Source organism: Hemibagrus wyckioides, linkage group LG13 (genome assembly GCF_019097595.1).
Source record: "Hemibagrus wyckioides isolate EC202008001 linkage group LG13, SWU_Hwy_1.0, whole genome shotgun sequence".
NCBI classification, from domain to species: domain Eukaryota; kingdom Metazoa; phylum Chordata; class Actinopteri; order Siluriformes; family Bagridae; genus Hemibagrus; species Hemibagrus wyckioides.
In genome coordinates this window covers 15,478,713-15,494,975 of record NC_080722.1, presented here as the reverse complement: position 1 = coordinate 15,494,975, position 16,263 = coordinate 15,478,713, and the positions used below count along the sequence as shown (strand labels likewise).

At 37.1% G+C, this 16,263-nt stretch overlaps 1 protein-coding gene across 1 annotated transcript; it reads left to right on the top strand.

Annotated features, from left to right (window-relative positions):
- Window positions 1–6,013: 6,013 nt before the first annotated feature.
- On the top strand, window positions 6,014–15,335 carry dusp3a (dual specificity phosphatase 3a). Its single transcript, XM_058407259.1, has 3 exons — window positions 6,014–6,535; window positions 9,622–9,854; window positions 11,345–15,335. The coding sequence occupies exons 1-3, from the start codon at window positions 6,330–6,332 to the stop codon at window positions 11,551–11,553; spliced, it is 648 nt and encodes a 215-aa protein (XP_058263242.1). The 5' UTR covers window positions 6,014–6,329; the 3' UTR covers window positions 11,554–15,335.
- Window positions 15,336–16,263: the final 928 nt, after the last annotated feature.

Below are 16,263 nucleotides of genomic sequence, written 5' to 3'. Positions count from 1 at the left end.
TCGAGAAGTTGTTTTGAGCATTCCTTTTACTATGGTGTATATTACATTACAATTACCAATGGCATCACACCTATAGCTTACTGTAAATAGAAGGATTTCTGATTTAGCATTAAGAGTCTACTATGGCTCTTTGCCAAAACAGAACTCAGGCTAGAGCTGAAAGCATGTGTGCATCAGAAGAGGCAGAGGCACAGCACAGGAGGTCTCTCAAATTCCCTCAGGCTAGAATCAAGGGCAACTTAGTGCAGAGTCATTCATGCACAATCAAAAACATGTGACACGTGTTTCTCAGAAGTAGGTCCCCTTTCTAATCTGCCCAGTAACTGCAAGTGAACAGGGAGTGAGGAGACGTGGCGATCACAGAGGAGTTAAAGCTAAAGACCACAAAGTTAGTACACATACGCACACTGCAGCTTTCACTTGGACCAACTGAGTGGACAGAATGAGGGCTTTTACAAAAGATGCTGATGGAGAGGCTGCGCTCTTATAGCCAGTAGCAAGATTTAAACAGAATAGGAATACTCTCACTGCATTATATTCATTATAATGTATAACATTTAACAAAATATTAGATTCCATTAATAGCAAATTCATAACATACAAATTATCCAGCTGACTTATGTGTACAAGGTTTACATTTAAAATAAAATGTAAAGACCATAAAATAATCAAACATATAATATGAGGAAACATATATAAGGATAGTGGTCATTGTTTCATAGAAAGTGCTCAGGTTACCACGTATATAGCATGTGTGCCAAGTTTTGAATTTAGATTATCTCAACCACAGACCACAGCTGGTTTGGAAAAACTGCATCTGCTCCATTTTTGCCCAGTTTGGACAGCGCTTTAAAAACGATTTAGCTCTGCATGCAAGACACAGTCCACTGATGTGAGCTATACATAGACCTAACCTTGTACTGAACCCCTCTGCCTTATTGCTCCAGTGCTGCTATACAAGTTATTAAAAGTTCTGTGATCAGCTCAAACACCTGTGTTTGTTTTGTCTTGATGGACGAGCTGGTAGACTCTCCACTGAAGCACACTAAGACCTTTGAACAATCTTAAACTCAATATGACATGCATTATGTCTGCCTAGGCTATGTACACTATCATAAAAAAGGTGTGTATTTGCAAAAAGGGCATTTTTGCTTCGGTGCTCCATCAGTTAAATAATAAAAAAATCAACAAAAACAAAACACTTTGTAACTACTCTGAGTTAAAAACACTGTGTACGTGCTCTGAGTAATACTTAGTTCAGAATTTCAAGCAAACCAATACAGACCACAAGAAACGCATAATTGTAGTACACAAAATTGGGAAGCATATGGTAATTCGCTGCAGCTTAAACAACAATCAGGTCAGAAAAAACTTAAAGGAAGGCTTTTGTCAAGCTCCAAGGACCTTAAATTACATAACATTGCTGTAAGGAACAGCTCAGTGAGTGTTCAGGGCCAGTGAACCTATGAGGCTGTGCAGATGGGGCCACAACTTTGAGGCCAACATGAAGGGAGCAGCTCCCTCCTTTTCAGTATTCATTGTACACTCACCACAGTATAGAACCAAGTGATGAATGTCTTAACTGACTCCCTCTAATTTGAATCAGTATTTTAGTGCTGTAAATAATGAGACCAAAGCTTTGATTTATGATATAGAAGAAGACACCCAAGGGTTGCTGGTGTCATTGAGCTAGAAGCTAGGCCTCCTGCTTTTGGAAAGTGGTATAAGGCAACACTGTGATTGAAGACCATTGTTGAAGACTTACACAGTGACAGTCTGTCCGGTTATTCCACAGAGTGAAGTATCCACTAGATTTGATCTCCATTTGAGCTAAAATCTTTAAGCCCACTTTGGTGACATACATTTTATATGTCATCAGCAGGTACAGTTACAGCAGTTACAGACTCAGTCTCAGGTCTAATAAAAGTGAAAAAAGTGGATTGTTTACAGTATGATCATTTTTTCTCCTTAAACTACATTTGGAGTAGCAATTACAAGTACATAGACTAGACACACATAGTTTAATCAAAGTATAAATTATATGAAAAAACAACAAAACTGTTTCTGGACTTTTTTTGGGTTACACCAAAGAATTGCAATTCAGAGGAGACACAATGTGAAGCCAGTTGAGCAATACAGAAAAAAGAAACGCACTGATGCAACTCTGTATCTCCATTTATATGGGTGTGTGTGTGTGTGTGTGTTTGTTTTAAAGATAACCTCTAATATGGCATGGAATTTTATTCATGTTTAAAACCAGGGCACACAAACAGAATAGATTCTGGAGTGAAATAATATGAATCTATTGGATAAACATACCAACAGCTAGTGAGATAGATGTGATTGATTGATCAGGGAGTGTCCCATTATTGCACAGCACAAACATGCCACAGCTTTCTCCAACACTATTATCACTCACTATGTTGATAGCTTGCCGAATACCACGGATTTTGTAAATAAAAGTGCTGCGTGACAAAACTGAAAAAGCAAATGCCCTTGATGGAGTACAGTATGTCATAATGTAGTGAACAGCTTTTCAGAATGTCTATAAGATGTCCATAATTTATTCCACTGAAAGTGAAATTTGGAATTTTCTCGAATATTCTTAAAGAATGAAGCATGACATGTATATAATACTATTACATCTATGTAGGAACAATCGGAAATATGAAAAATATTAAGCCTGAATAAACAGTCTAGTGCTAGTACTAAGGTAAGCTAGTCATGCTAAAATGATCACTGTTAGTCATAGCCTTTGTCTATCACGACCCTCACAACACTGGGGGTGGAAATCCTCAGTGGGTCATAAAAAAGATTTGTTGCATCATTACAGAATATACTGGGACAGAGATAGTCCTTCTTTTATGTTATAAAGTCAGAATGCAGCAAATATATAGCTTGGGATTTCCTCTAGCATTGCTCTGCAGTGCCAGCTTGAGGACATGCTGCTCCAGTACAGATGGGAGTGAGTAAAGAAGAACAGAAGATTAAAGGAAGGAGGAAAATACCGTATTCTTGTGTTACAAGCAGCACATCAGAGTTTACCAAAGGTACATGGGTTCTTCCATTGAGTTGCACTCTTGTGCATAATGAAAGGTGTGTATGAAAGATGTGTGACCATTACTTTATGCATGGTTTTTGAGAACAGTCTCCACTGCTTCTTAAACAAGTACCTGCTGTTAAAGTAACACTAATCCTTTCCAAGACAGAGAAGAATAAAATACAAAACTGTAGTTTTCTGTCAAAACATTTCCTGGTGTTTACATAATGAACATGTGGCCTGCTTCTGTAAAAGCAAACAAAAACGTTAAACAGAGACCCTTTGGGATAAATTACGTCATCTCAATGACAAACATGGAGTGTCATGACCTCGTTTCTCACATGGAACACACAAACACACACACCATCTGCACGCCTCTGAAAAGTCAGGTACGCTTTCTGTATGGCACATATGCGTTTTGGCTAGCAAATATTATTATGCATGAGTCAGAGCTGTTGAGGCAATGTCTGATGTCAGTGCAAGCTAGATTGTTTCTGAAGGTCATTAGGCAAGGACTGTTTCAAAGAGTACCATGGAGAACTGCTGTTCTGAACGGGGGGTCATGACAGATCAAAGTCAGGCAAGAATTAATAGTAATGTTCTTGTTTTCAGGTTCTAGGCTGTATTTAAAAACTATATTTTGATTTTTTTTTATGTTCAGGGGATATCCTGTGTGCAAGAGAGAGAGAGAGAGAGAGAGAGAGAGAGAGAGAGAGAGAGACCCCTACTGTTCAACAAATGGCAGTGTATGTAGATGAAAAATGTCTTCTGAATTTCAGCTTTGTGTACAACAACCAACTTAAATGCAATTAGTTTTTCCCACAACTCTGCTGATATAATAATAATATAAACCATTCTCTGTGTGTTGATGCATCAGTTCAGCATTGCTCAGGGAAACACAATGCAGAGTTTCTCTACAGACCAAAGAGCCTGATCAGAAGAAGACCACATGACGCTTCTGTAAACATATCAGTGCCTAATAAGACATTTATTTAATACAGTTACAGCTGACACACAGACAGACAGACTAGATAGATAGAAGCATGTATAAATAGTGAAATAGTAAAAGAGACAAGAAGCTGGTACGAATCATCATGACATGCCTGTTTCTATAGTAAAATAAGACTCCTTATATCACTATAGCAGCAGAAAATATTGAACAAAAGTTGCCTTCCCATGTCAAATGTGGAAACACTTGTTAAGGTAAGTGTATAATGTTTATATTTAGTGTTTTTTTCTCATAGACCTCCACAATTGCACAATTGGTAGACATCAGCTAAATTCTTTCCTTTCACTGATCAATCGTATCTGCAAAGTCATCTGTTGGACAGTGTGACCTCCTAATTTAGGCCTGCTTATGTAATGGATCTATAAAATTGAGGACACTAAGTGAAAGGTTTTATCTCTATTAGTCACTATTACTGCCACCCTCCAGACACCACCATGCATATAAATAAGTGTTGAGATTTGTGTGTTTGCGATGTTGAAAGATTGGTACAGATAAATTAACTTACTGCATAAAAACAATACGAGCATTTAAACCGCTGAAAATTTGCAATAAGGAATACATTTTGCACAAAATAGACTGGATGAGAGCAAGATTCATTCAAACATGAAAAGCTTGTAGGATTCATGTGAGAACATCGCCCCCTTATGGTAAAAACAATAATTTATCTGTGTCTAGGCCAAATAATCAAGTGTGTCTAGGGTCTAGGCCAAATAGATGGGTGACAAAAACATAGCACCAAATAAAATTAAAGAACAACAACAAAAAATTGCACAAAATTAAACTGAGAGGCTATCACATTAGATAAAACATACTGGCCCTGGAAAAGGGAACCACATTCTTCTTCTTTTTCTCTTTTTCTGTTCATCATAGACACACTGTCTATACTTTGTTTGTAGAAATGTAGTAGAACTGTACCCATCTCTCTCTCTCTCTCTCTCTCACACACACACACACACCCAAACTCACTCACTCAACTGTGTGAGTGTTACAAACCCGAGAATCAACGCATACATCTATAACTCCACCTACATTATAACTGTTTATGAAAACGTTTGTTTACAGTTCTTCTATTTTGCACATTTTTCAGTGCTATGTGTCTTGTACTGTTTTGTGTTGTTTTTGTATTGTTTGTATTGTATTATTTGCACTGTTTGCACAAGGTTGCACTTTATGTAGCCAGGACAACTACTTTCTGTCCTTAGCTATGTGTTGTTGTTTTGTTTTGTAGCTATATGTTGTTATGTTTTTTTTTATGTAGCACCAGGGTCCTGGAGAAACATTGTCTCATTTCACTATGTACTGCATCAGCTATATATGGTCGAAATGACAATAAAAGCTTTTTGACTTGCTCTTCTTGAGAATGAAACTCCTGATTATTGGCTGTAAACCTAAATCTTGACAGCCACAGATTACATTTAAACTAGCCAAATTTGTCCTAAAACTGCAACGATGGCAAGTGTGTTCCTAACTGTCATGTACTCTTCTCCTCCCAAGACCATGGGGCATTGTGCTTCCTACCCCAATGGACTTCTATTGGCGATTGCAGCACTTTTTGATCACTAGGTGCAATAATAACTGTGTAGCTAAATGGGGAAAGTGAGCTTGCTGCTATAGAGTCATGTATCTAGAAAGGCTCCAAATTAGTGAAACATCAATTTATATCTGTCTACTTTTTTTAATTGTTTAAATGTGAACGAGGACTTGAAATGCAATATAAAATGAGTTAAACAGCTCCCTATTCATAGACAAAATTTCAAAATAACACATCAGTCCAAAAATCTCCCAACTGGGTTGAGCTGTGGTGACTGCGAAGGTCAAAGCATATGATTTACAACATTGCATACTCATCAAACCACTCCCTTGTACCCCTGGGTATGTGGCCATTGTCATCCTATAAGAGAGCACCCAATTCAGGACAGAAATCTTTCATCACAGGATGACGGTGATCAGTCAGGATAAGTTTCTCTTCCTTTTAGGGTAAAATGCCACTAACAGTATAAAAAAAAGGCGCTGATTTTCCTTTAATGTGTCACCAGTCTGTACGTGCTGGTGTGTGACTGGCGCTCGTGACAGAGTGGTCCCTTTAATGGCGCGCTCGTAGACTTGTACATCAGCGCGCGTGCCTCTCTCGGTGTTTCTCTACCACATTCATAGTGTCTAAGCGCCTTCAGCGAATCGGGGTGTGTCTGCACAAACAAGGAAACCACCGAGCGCAAACAACAACAACCACACCACTAGTGGGGCGAAAATGCAGCACAATGAAAATCTGACAAGCAGGATATGACACTTGTTTGGCTTGAAAGGCGTCTTGAAAACATGAAGAAGCAGCACCAAAGCCCAGCTAAGCTAGCGGCAGAAGTGCGCGTGCCAGAAGGCGAGGCTACTGTGCAGCAACTCAACGAGCTTTTGTCTGACGGCAGCGGCTTTTACAGTTTACCGGCGCAACATTTCAACGAGGTGTTTCCTAGGATTTACATCGGCAACGCGTAAGTTATGGTGGCCTGTTGTTCTGTTCTTATCAGTGGCACTTTAACCCGTGTTTACATCCGCTGCAGTAGATCACACTGACAGGTAGACGGTGGTTTATCGGCGCATCCTAATCTTGTTCTAAAACAAGACATTATTCAGGGCGTCGCAACAGAACGGATTCATTTAGATAACCTTTCACCACGAGTCTCCAGGCATGGCACTCAAAGAGTTAAATCTCTGCTCTAATCTTGTAGGTTAATTGACACATTTTCTTTTATTGGGATGGAGCAGGGTTTTACCCGAGTCGGGATGAAGAGTGAATGATTTCTCTCCCTTATCTATCTATCTATCTATCTATCTATCTATCTATCTATCTATCTATCTATCTATCTATCTATCTATCTATCTGTATGTGTGTGTGTATGGTTGACTTAACTCTTGTATTCTGTGACAACATGACTGTTTTTTTTTTTTTACTTAAAAGAAAATGCATGAAACTTTATGTGCTTGGTTTATTTTCTATATTTTTGACGCACAAAACGGACACATTTTGTTTTGGTGGATCTTCTATTGCCTACCCTTCCTTTAAATTTATACTCAAGAGGTCATTGTATGTACATAATGAGAATAAACCACACTACAAAAGTGGCACAGAATTAACAGCAACTACATTCTAATAAACAAACAAACCAACAAACAAACAAATAAATATCTGGATTAATTATGTGCCATATTAGAGGAAGTCACACATTATTAGTCACATATATATTACAGCTCAGAGAGATGACCCCCATATCTTATTCGCAATAATACCAGATTAAATACACCTACTGCTAGCAGTATCCATAGACATGAGAAGGTGTGTGTATTTACTGTTCCCCAGAAATGTGGATAGATTCAAGGTTGGTCATTTCAAATATTATCTATCTCAGCTGCCCAAAATCAATATGACCAGTGTACAGTACATAGAGTGCAAAGAAGTAAGAAGAACACAGTGTATTAATAGGGGAGGTTGGGATTAATTTTCCAGCCCCCTGTGAAGACCAGAGACTAATGGGGCTCTCCACGACTCAAACAACCAAAGAATGTCTAGGAAAATGAAAATGCAGAGCATAAACTGTCAGCAGCACAACATTCCTGCTCTTGTTTAAGATGTTATATTGCCATGTCAAGTCTATTTAAGAGTTAAATTTGGGCAATTTTCCTCTCCATATCCTCACATTGATTAGTAGAAGTTCCTCCCAGGCCGGGAAGATATGACACAGTTCTTGTTTGAATATTCCATAAGTATAAATTAAGTTGCTGGTTAAAATAAAAAAGAGAAGAAGAAACACAGTGTTGAAATAACAATGTTATGTTAAAAAAATACTCATTTTTGTCCAGCTTGACTCATTAGGGACTGGAGATTTTGATGTGTCCATATTGTGATGATTCATTTTGAAAGTTCAGCTTACTGACACTGTTAAGCAGGCAAGTCAGTGAAATATGTTTTTCCTTATTTATTCCATATCTGAATGACAGAGGTGGTATGGATTTTGTTGAATTAAATTGAATGATTAGGTGCCATAGATATTGACCTTTGGAATGAAAAGGATGTGAGTGTGTAGGACTTTTGTGGATTAATTAAGTTTCACAGTAGTGCTCAAGGTAGAAGGTAGATCCTATCCACAATTATTTCTAAATAAGGATCACAGATTTCTGTCAGTACCCTTGTTAATTTCAGAATGCTAGATTATTGGTAATAGATAGATTATTGGTAATAGATATTGGTAATATCTTGTCAATTACAAATAGTAATATTTTCTATAGACATTTAAAAAAATAGAGATATGTTTAAAAACTAAAAATACATTAACACAAAATGCCTTTTGACAGGCGCAGGTATCTAGAGGATGAGTTGTAGAGTGGTCTCTGTGCCAGGCACGTTTCACCTCTTTTTGAGGTTTCTATTAATAATGTATGTGTTGAGACTGCAGTGAGCTGAGGTGAAGGAGCACAGCAGGCCAGTAAGAAGTATGACTGCAATCTCCTGCAGCTTTGGATGGATAGACTAGTTCAGTGTGAGAATTTGTGTGATGGGTTTTGGAGATTAGATCAGATTTCACACTTCATCATCATGGTGGAGTTCATAACCCCTCCACTTGTTAAGTACTGTAATAATGGCAGGGTTTGTCATTGTTTGTAGTATTTGTAAATTTTTAAATTGTAATTGCTGATGAAGCAAAACATGCAGAAGATGGTGATTGTATGTATGTTAACCGAATGAGATCCATTAAATTGTTTTGGAAGGAAGCACATTGTATCTTTTTGCTAGGAATGCTCATTATAACTCATCATATCCTCATTCATCTGTCTATGTAGCCATTTATATATCTACCTGTATTGCATCATGTTCCTCTACAGCATATGAATGAAAAATGAGAGCAAGATAAAAAGCCTGGACTGGGTGCAGATGAAGATGAAAGTGTTGCAGGTGCTACAGCAGAATAGAATCAATGTAATAACATGATGACAGAGCACTCCACTCTGCTTGTGACTCTTTTCTCTTCTCTTGCTTTCTTTCTCTCCCTCAAAGCCCTATTTTGGGCATAGTGCTCAGAGCTGGTGGCTCTTTATTTGCCTTTGGGCAGCAGCCAAGATCTCGTTGCTGTGTCTGTAGTGGTTTAGAACACTGCCGTCCCCTGTGGTTCAGTAACGTGGATTGACATCTCTGCTGTCTAAAAGTGGCTCCACAATTTATTTCTGTCAGGTTCCAGCTAAGCATGGCAAGTAGTGGGAGTAGAAGAAGCTTTTCTTAATCTGTCCAGATTTTATAGCATGCCATGAACATTAAGCAGCTAGAGTACCATTACAGAACCATTGCAGTACCATTATGTAAATGTTTATAAAGTATTAATGTTCATGTGTCTGTAAGGAAGAAGGGAAGATGCAAAAGATATTCATATTTAATGTAGTTCAGCTAGTGAAGGGAAAAAAGAGCATTTTTCTTTTCTTTTATTCTTTAAACGACAGAGCTGACAGATGTTAAAGCTAACAGTGTAAGCACTGTCAGAGCTCCTGTGGGTAAGGTGAGGCTCATGTAAGTTCTGTTTCTGCTTGTCAGGTTTGTGGCCCAGAATGTGATGCGTCTGCAGCGGCTCGGCATCACACACATACTCAACACAGCAGAGGGCAACTCCTTCATGCACGTGAATACCAACGCTGAGTTCTATGCAGGAAGTGGGATCACATACCATGGCATAAAAGCCAATGACACGGAACAGTTTAACCTCAGTGCCTTCTTTGAGGAAGGGGCCGACTTTATTGATAAGGCTTTGGCACATGCAAATGGAAAAGGTATGTCACAAATCTTGGTTATAATATACTTTTGGGAACAGGCTTTTTTCTATAACACACCTTAAATAGTTCTTCAAATACATCTATCAATTTTTAGTATTTTTTCAAGTCTGCTCAGACAGGTGCATACAGGGCAGAATTGGCTGAAACCAGGCATTTCCCAGTTATATCTTAATTGTTTTTTAAGCTGAGAGCCAATTAGTGTGCCTGGAAACTGAAACGAGGTGAATTTTTCAGAGACAGTAAAACATTGTAATTAATTCCTCTAGGAATATGCATGAAAAGTCCATTTATTTGATCAATTTACTGTGGTTTTATTAAGTGCTTTATTTAAATTTTGTTTCATTTATGTTTGAATTTATTTTTATTTTATTTTTTTTATTGTCTTTTGCCTGCTGTTGTGTGAAACCTATTTACAAATGTAATATTTAATTTAATAACTAAAAATGTCTGAACAGTGTTAAAGTCTTGAACACATAAAGAAAAAAGATAAAAGAGCAGTTTTATGAACACATTGGCTTATATGTTTTTCTAAGCATGTTTTCTAAAATATGGTTTTTAGTAAAAAAAAAAAAAAAAGGTCATTTTTCTCACAGAAAGTAATTCTTTTTTTAATTTGTTCCCTTAACCTCATGTTTTATGCCATGGATTTTATGTCATAAAGCATCAGCATCATTATAAAGCATCAGCATTCTTGCAGATGCTTTAGTGGCAACACAACCGAGACATGTTAAAAGAGGACACAAATATTATTAGTGAGAATTTGAGCAGAAGCACAAAAATCTGTGATTATTTGCTGTACCTCTACCCTATTTTGCTGCTCACAGTTGTGACAGTCGTGTTCAGAGAATGTTCGGTGACATTCTGTAAACAGACTGAGTCACTGAATCTTAATGAGATCAGGGAGTGTCAGAGCACAAGACACATATTGATCCTGCAGTGGAGATAGCATCTGCTCAGGTTTGCAATAACATATGAGAAAGGTTATAGACAGTGGAAGGGCACTGGTAATAAGATCACATTAGATCCTGTTTACACCTGGTTGTTTCAGGGTTCTTGTATTTATAAACAGATATTTCTGAATGTATATATTGGGTGTATTCACTATTGCAGTTTTACATTACATGGTTAATCCCTGTCCGTATATAAGGTGGATATAAGACATGACACTGTAAATGTGCATACCGCAATAATAATGTATGCCGCATATATACCTCGGAGAATAGAAGAGTGTAAAGGGGATATGGGAAAAAGAGAGACAGAGATTAAGTTTCAGATGCTCTGCAGAATCTGCAGAATAATCACAGTAGTTGTTGAGAAGTTGCAGGGGTATGGACTCATTGATAATAAATGCATATATTTGTGTGTGTGTGTTTGTGTGTGTGTGTGAGAGAGAGAGAGAGAGAATAGTGTTTTAGCTTATGAGATGGTTTGATGCTGTGTTCTAAGTGCTGTGTTCTTAGTCTCCACTTCACTGTCTCTAACTTCAGGAAAAGTGTACGTTCACTGCCGAGAAGGCTACAGCCGCTCCCCGACTATGGTCATTGCTTACCTCATGCTGCACCATAAAATGGATGTGCGAGTGGCGACGGCTACAGTAAGGCATAAAAGAGAAATCGGGCCCAACGATGGCTTCCTTCGCCAGCTGTGCCAACTCAACGAGAAGCTGGCCAAAGAGGGCAAGCTGAAGACTAAATGATAGACAACACATCTGTCACTCCTCTGGCATCAGAGATTTGCTTGGTGCAAAGTTATTATAATCTTTACTACTATTACTACTCCTTTCTTTCTTTCTTTCTTTCTTTCTTTCTTTCTTTCTTTCTTTCTTTCTTTCTTTCTTTCTTTCTTTCTTTCTTTCTTTCTTTCTCTCTCTCTCTCTCCTCTCTCTCTCTCTCTCTCTCTCACACACACACACACCAATTCATAGCTAAAAGATCTGTTAGTCTTGAACCACACACACAAACACACACCCACACACACACACACACACACAGTCTACAAATCTTGCATTGACTATGATATATGTCCTGCTTCTCTGCCTTTTTTATTTCACCCCAATTTCCCACAGTAATGTATGTAGCCACATACAAAATAATTATATTTAATATATTTTACAATATATTTATATTTTGCAATATATGACTTATATAAAATTACAGTATATTCCATTTACATGTGGAGTGTAAAACACTCCTGCTGCCATCTGTTTGTACGTCTAGCATCTTTGGAGCTCTTTAGCCCAGTCTGCATACAACAGTAAAACTTAGAGCACAGTCACGCCATAGTCTCCCACTGCCGGACTTTTCACAGAGATCGATCCCATTCCATTTTGTATATCGTTATATATGGAGGCATTTCAGAATGATGCAGAGTGTACACACACCTCTGTAGAAAAAGCACCAAAATTACACTTTAATGAATTAATGATAGAATATTGATTTAGCTCATTGCAGCTGATACTACCGACTGATATTTCCATCAGTGCTCACAGAATGAGGTTTAGACAACTGACAGGGTATCCCAATGATATTTTCATGTTAGCATTATTTTTGTGCCATTGTTACACACATATGAAGTACGCGTTGTTCAACCAACTTCTATAAAAAACAAAGTATCAGCCATGATACAGAGACGCATGAGAATCGCATAGATCTGACATGCCAGATTACTCTCTACCAATCCTGAATAACATCTGAACCTTTTATCCTCCTCAAGATCATTCAAACTGTAGTGTAACCATTACCATCAGTATGCTTATGCGCTTGCTTATGTAACTGTAAGTACTCTTTATCAAGCATCAAATACAAGGTCAAGCCATGCTTTATATAGGGCATTACTAACATATATACTGTATTTTAGAGAATTACTTTAAGCCAATCTCATTACTGAGTCTTCCTTATAGCCCTGATGTTGAGACTAGGATTACAAATAGGGACTGGAAAAGATGATTCAAATTGGACTGAGAGCACAAAAGAAAGATCTGAACATCATTAGTCTACCGAGCGAAGGTCAAGTGTCGCATCTAAAGCCCAAGGGTTTTCCCTCTGTTTTGTAATGATTAAGGAGACTCATATATCACTTAGAACCCACTATATAACTAGGCCACATGAAACCATATAGCATTTTCTATTCCAATTACTCCAATTTCTATATTTATATGCAATGCAGAAATATTAATATTAATTATATACATGTATATAAACAGTTAGGTGTTGACATATATGAATGTATTATAAACTGTATGTGTATTACTACAGTATGTGTTCTCAAACTAATATCCAACTTATTGTAGCCATGATTTATATCATATTAACACATAAGGCCATTGATCAAAATACATTCATAAGGATAATCTAGAGCAGGGGTTATCAACTAGCATATCAGGGTCTGCAAACAACAAAGGACAAAACACTTGACTGAACTGAGCACTTGCAAAAACCAAGCCAAACCAAACAAAAACAATTTGTAGCAGTCCTTTGGTTGTGTCTTATCCAGCTTTATGACAACTCACCATACCAGATGTTAGCCATGGTGGTAGAGACATTAAATCAGCAAGCAAAGTTCTCATTTACATCTTTTTGTTCATTGGGGAGAGAAGTGAACAAATGGCATTTTTAAATGGAAGTTGTAAGGAAATTCAGAACTTTTTAAAAATGTGTGTACAACACTTTATTCTCCCATAATGCAAAACAACCTCAAGTAAACACATTTACAAAATTGTAATTTAACCTAACTTTACGATAAGAAATTGTTCAAGTTAAATTAGGAATGACCACCAGAGTGCACTTTTGTAAGCATGGCATTGCTATGTGTCTGGACCTTGAGACATTTTAGCTGAACACCCCTGCTTTAGAGTTTCAGGTATTATTTTGAAGGGTTTACATTTCTTTAAAAGCTTTTAAACTACCACAAACAATTTCTTTTTTTTAATTTAGTTTTTAATTACTGTCACATTGTCTTTAACAATCCTTTTCATACATGAGAGGGCTGAAGTCTGTCTCCACAGCTAACACTGTAACAGGCTACCTCAAAGCATCATTACCATCTGTCCTACTTAGTTTCCCCACATAAGGTTTCTGTACCATAATGTCTATTTTAAATTTCAAACAAAAATATGTAATAAGAAACTACTAACCTTAAACATTCCTATATTGTATTCTGGAGACCTAGGCTTTCTAAAACCTAACCTACTGTAGATACTGAAACCTGTCTGCCGTCATAAGAAATATATAGTGTACTAATATGGATGCCAATCAAGTATCACTTATTAGTAGGTTCTTATTTTGAAAATGCTTTTTTCTTTGACTGTCCAACGTTGATGAGGAATGACGTTGACAGAAATCTCTCATTCGCTGCAAGAAGTGTGGATTAAATAAAAGGTATTGTAGGAGGGTCACCACTATTCAGTGGACACAAAGGGTACAAATGTGCTGTTTCTTGTTAGTGAGCCCCTGATCTAGTACTCATCCAAGTAAATGAATTAGCGGAGAGATACACTGCCACCTGCCCTCGGCAATCGCCTGTGGTCGTTACAAAATAGATTAGTCATTTAGAAATACTTAATATAAAAATGTACTTTAAATGTTTGAAGCTGGTAATGAACTACTGTATGGCTTAATGATGTCAAGAGTGACTGCAATGCTGCTTGATAATTTTTAATGTCCTATTATATGTCTACTATAATGGTATATTGTTTTGTACTTATAAGGATGCCTCTTAAGGTGATCGATGTAAACCAAACTACTAAACGCTATGCTATGTTTAAAGAGCTTATCTGATTGTCTTACCTGTGGTCTGCACTGATCCTTGCTGATGAATTGAATCAAAGTTATTATGGTATACACATATACTGATCAGCACAAGTGTAACAATGTTGTGTATTGTCTGTACTTTTGTACTTTTTAGAAACTGTCCTGTCTCACACACTGGCACTATGCCAACATGTGCATACACACCAATAATGTATTTTCCATGCTCTGTCTATTGTGCCAGAATGATTGTACTATAACAAATAATAGACCCCACCAGTATATTGTAGTACAGCCTAAGAAGGATCTTATTAAGTACCTGAGTGTGTTCTTTAGGTGGGTTTGGCACACATTTTCACACTGCCAAATTGTTGTTCAGATTGAGACGCGTGTTCAGAGTGAGGCACACCACAATCTGTATTTAGTTCAATTTATGTCAAAGGCCCAAATTATTAAACCTCTTAGGAGTATTACACTGTAGAAAAGGGAGAAGGACACAGGAGCTGTCCTGTCATCCCACCATAAAGCCTTACTCTGAAGACTGATAATCTATTTTTGATTTAGGTACTCACTCCACAAAGCAAAGCATACAGCTTATTACAAACACTTTATATATTGAAGTGCACTTGATTTTAAATGACTGACATGTTTCTTGATTTTAAATTACTGATATGTTCCTGCTTTGGGAATATTGTATTTGTCCAACTGTTGAACAATAAATTGCTAAATTAAAACAACAACATAACTTTGGCGAGAATTTCTTAAATGAACCATAAGCTATTAATCAAGCCCATTTCTACCTTTATGATTCAGTTTTTCATCTTTCGTTTCCTTTTTTTTTTTCAAGTATTACAACAAAAACAATGTATAGCAATAATTTAATTAATAGTGTGCTATTTCAGGGTCTCATATTGCTCAATGCCATAATAGTGAGCTTTTCCTCTTTATATTTGGTCTCTGTTGGGCAGATATGAGCATGAGAAGCACTTATTTGTACATACCCTCATGCACAGGGTATGTTGCATGACAATACTCTATTCCTAGAACATTACTTTTCTTTGTATGTTGCAACCTTCTTCTGTGGGCCTTTGATTTCAGCAGATGGAACAGATGAAATATTGCATACAACAGCCTTTAATTACGTCTTGAAAACAGGGAATACATTAAGGAAAGGTCATTGGTTATCATTCTGTTAGATGGCCAGATTTGACTTAATATTGGAATGAAAAACAGAGGAGCTCACAATATCTTTTATTTAATTTAGTGACCATATGTTACCCATTAAAATAAGTTTTAATTTTTAATGCATTCTCTTCCAGGGCATACCAGAAGCAGACTTTAATGTAATGTAGAAAAGTTTTAAAAATATATGAAGGTTTTTACCCATTATTAAATAGGTAAATAGGTAAAAAACCTTCTTAAAAAAGTCATTCTTTTATTGCAGATTTAAGGTCATATGCCTCCCAACCAACAGATGGAGACAAAAGCTTCAGTAAATCCTTGTTTCTTTTGGTCTATGCATTCCCTGTCCATTGAATTTTTGAAATGTCCCATGAACTTGCTGCCCCACACATGCACACACATTTAGTACTTAAGGCAGCACCATTACAGTTTTGCATTATTGTTTCCTGATGATTTGATTCAAATGGACTTTGAGGTCT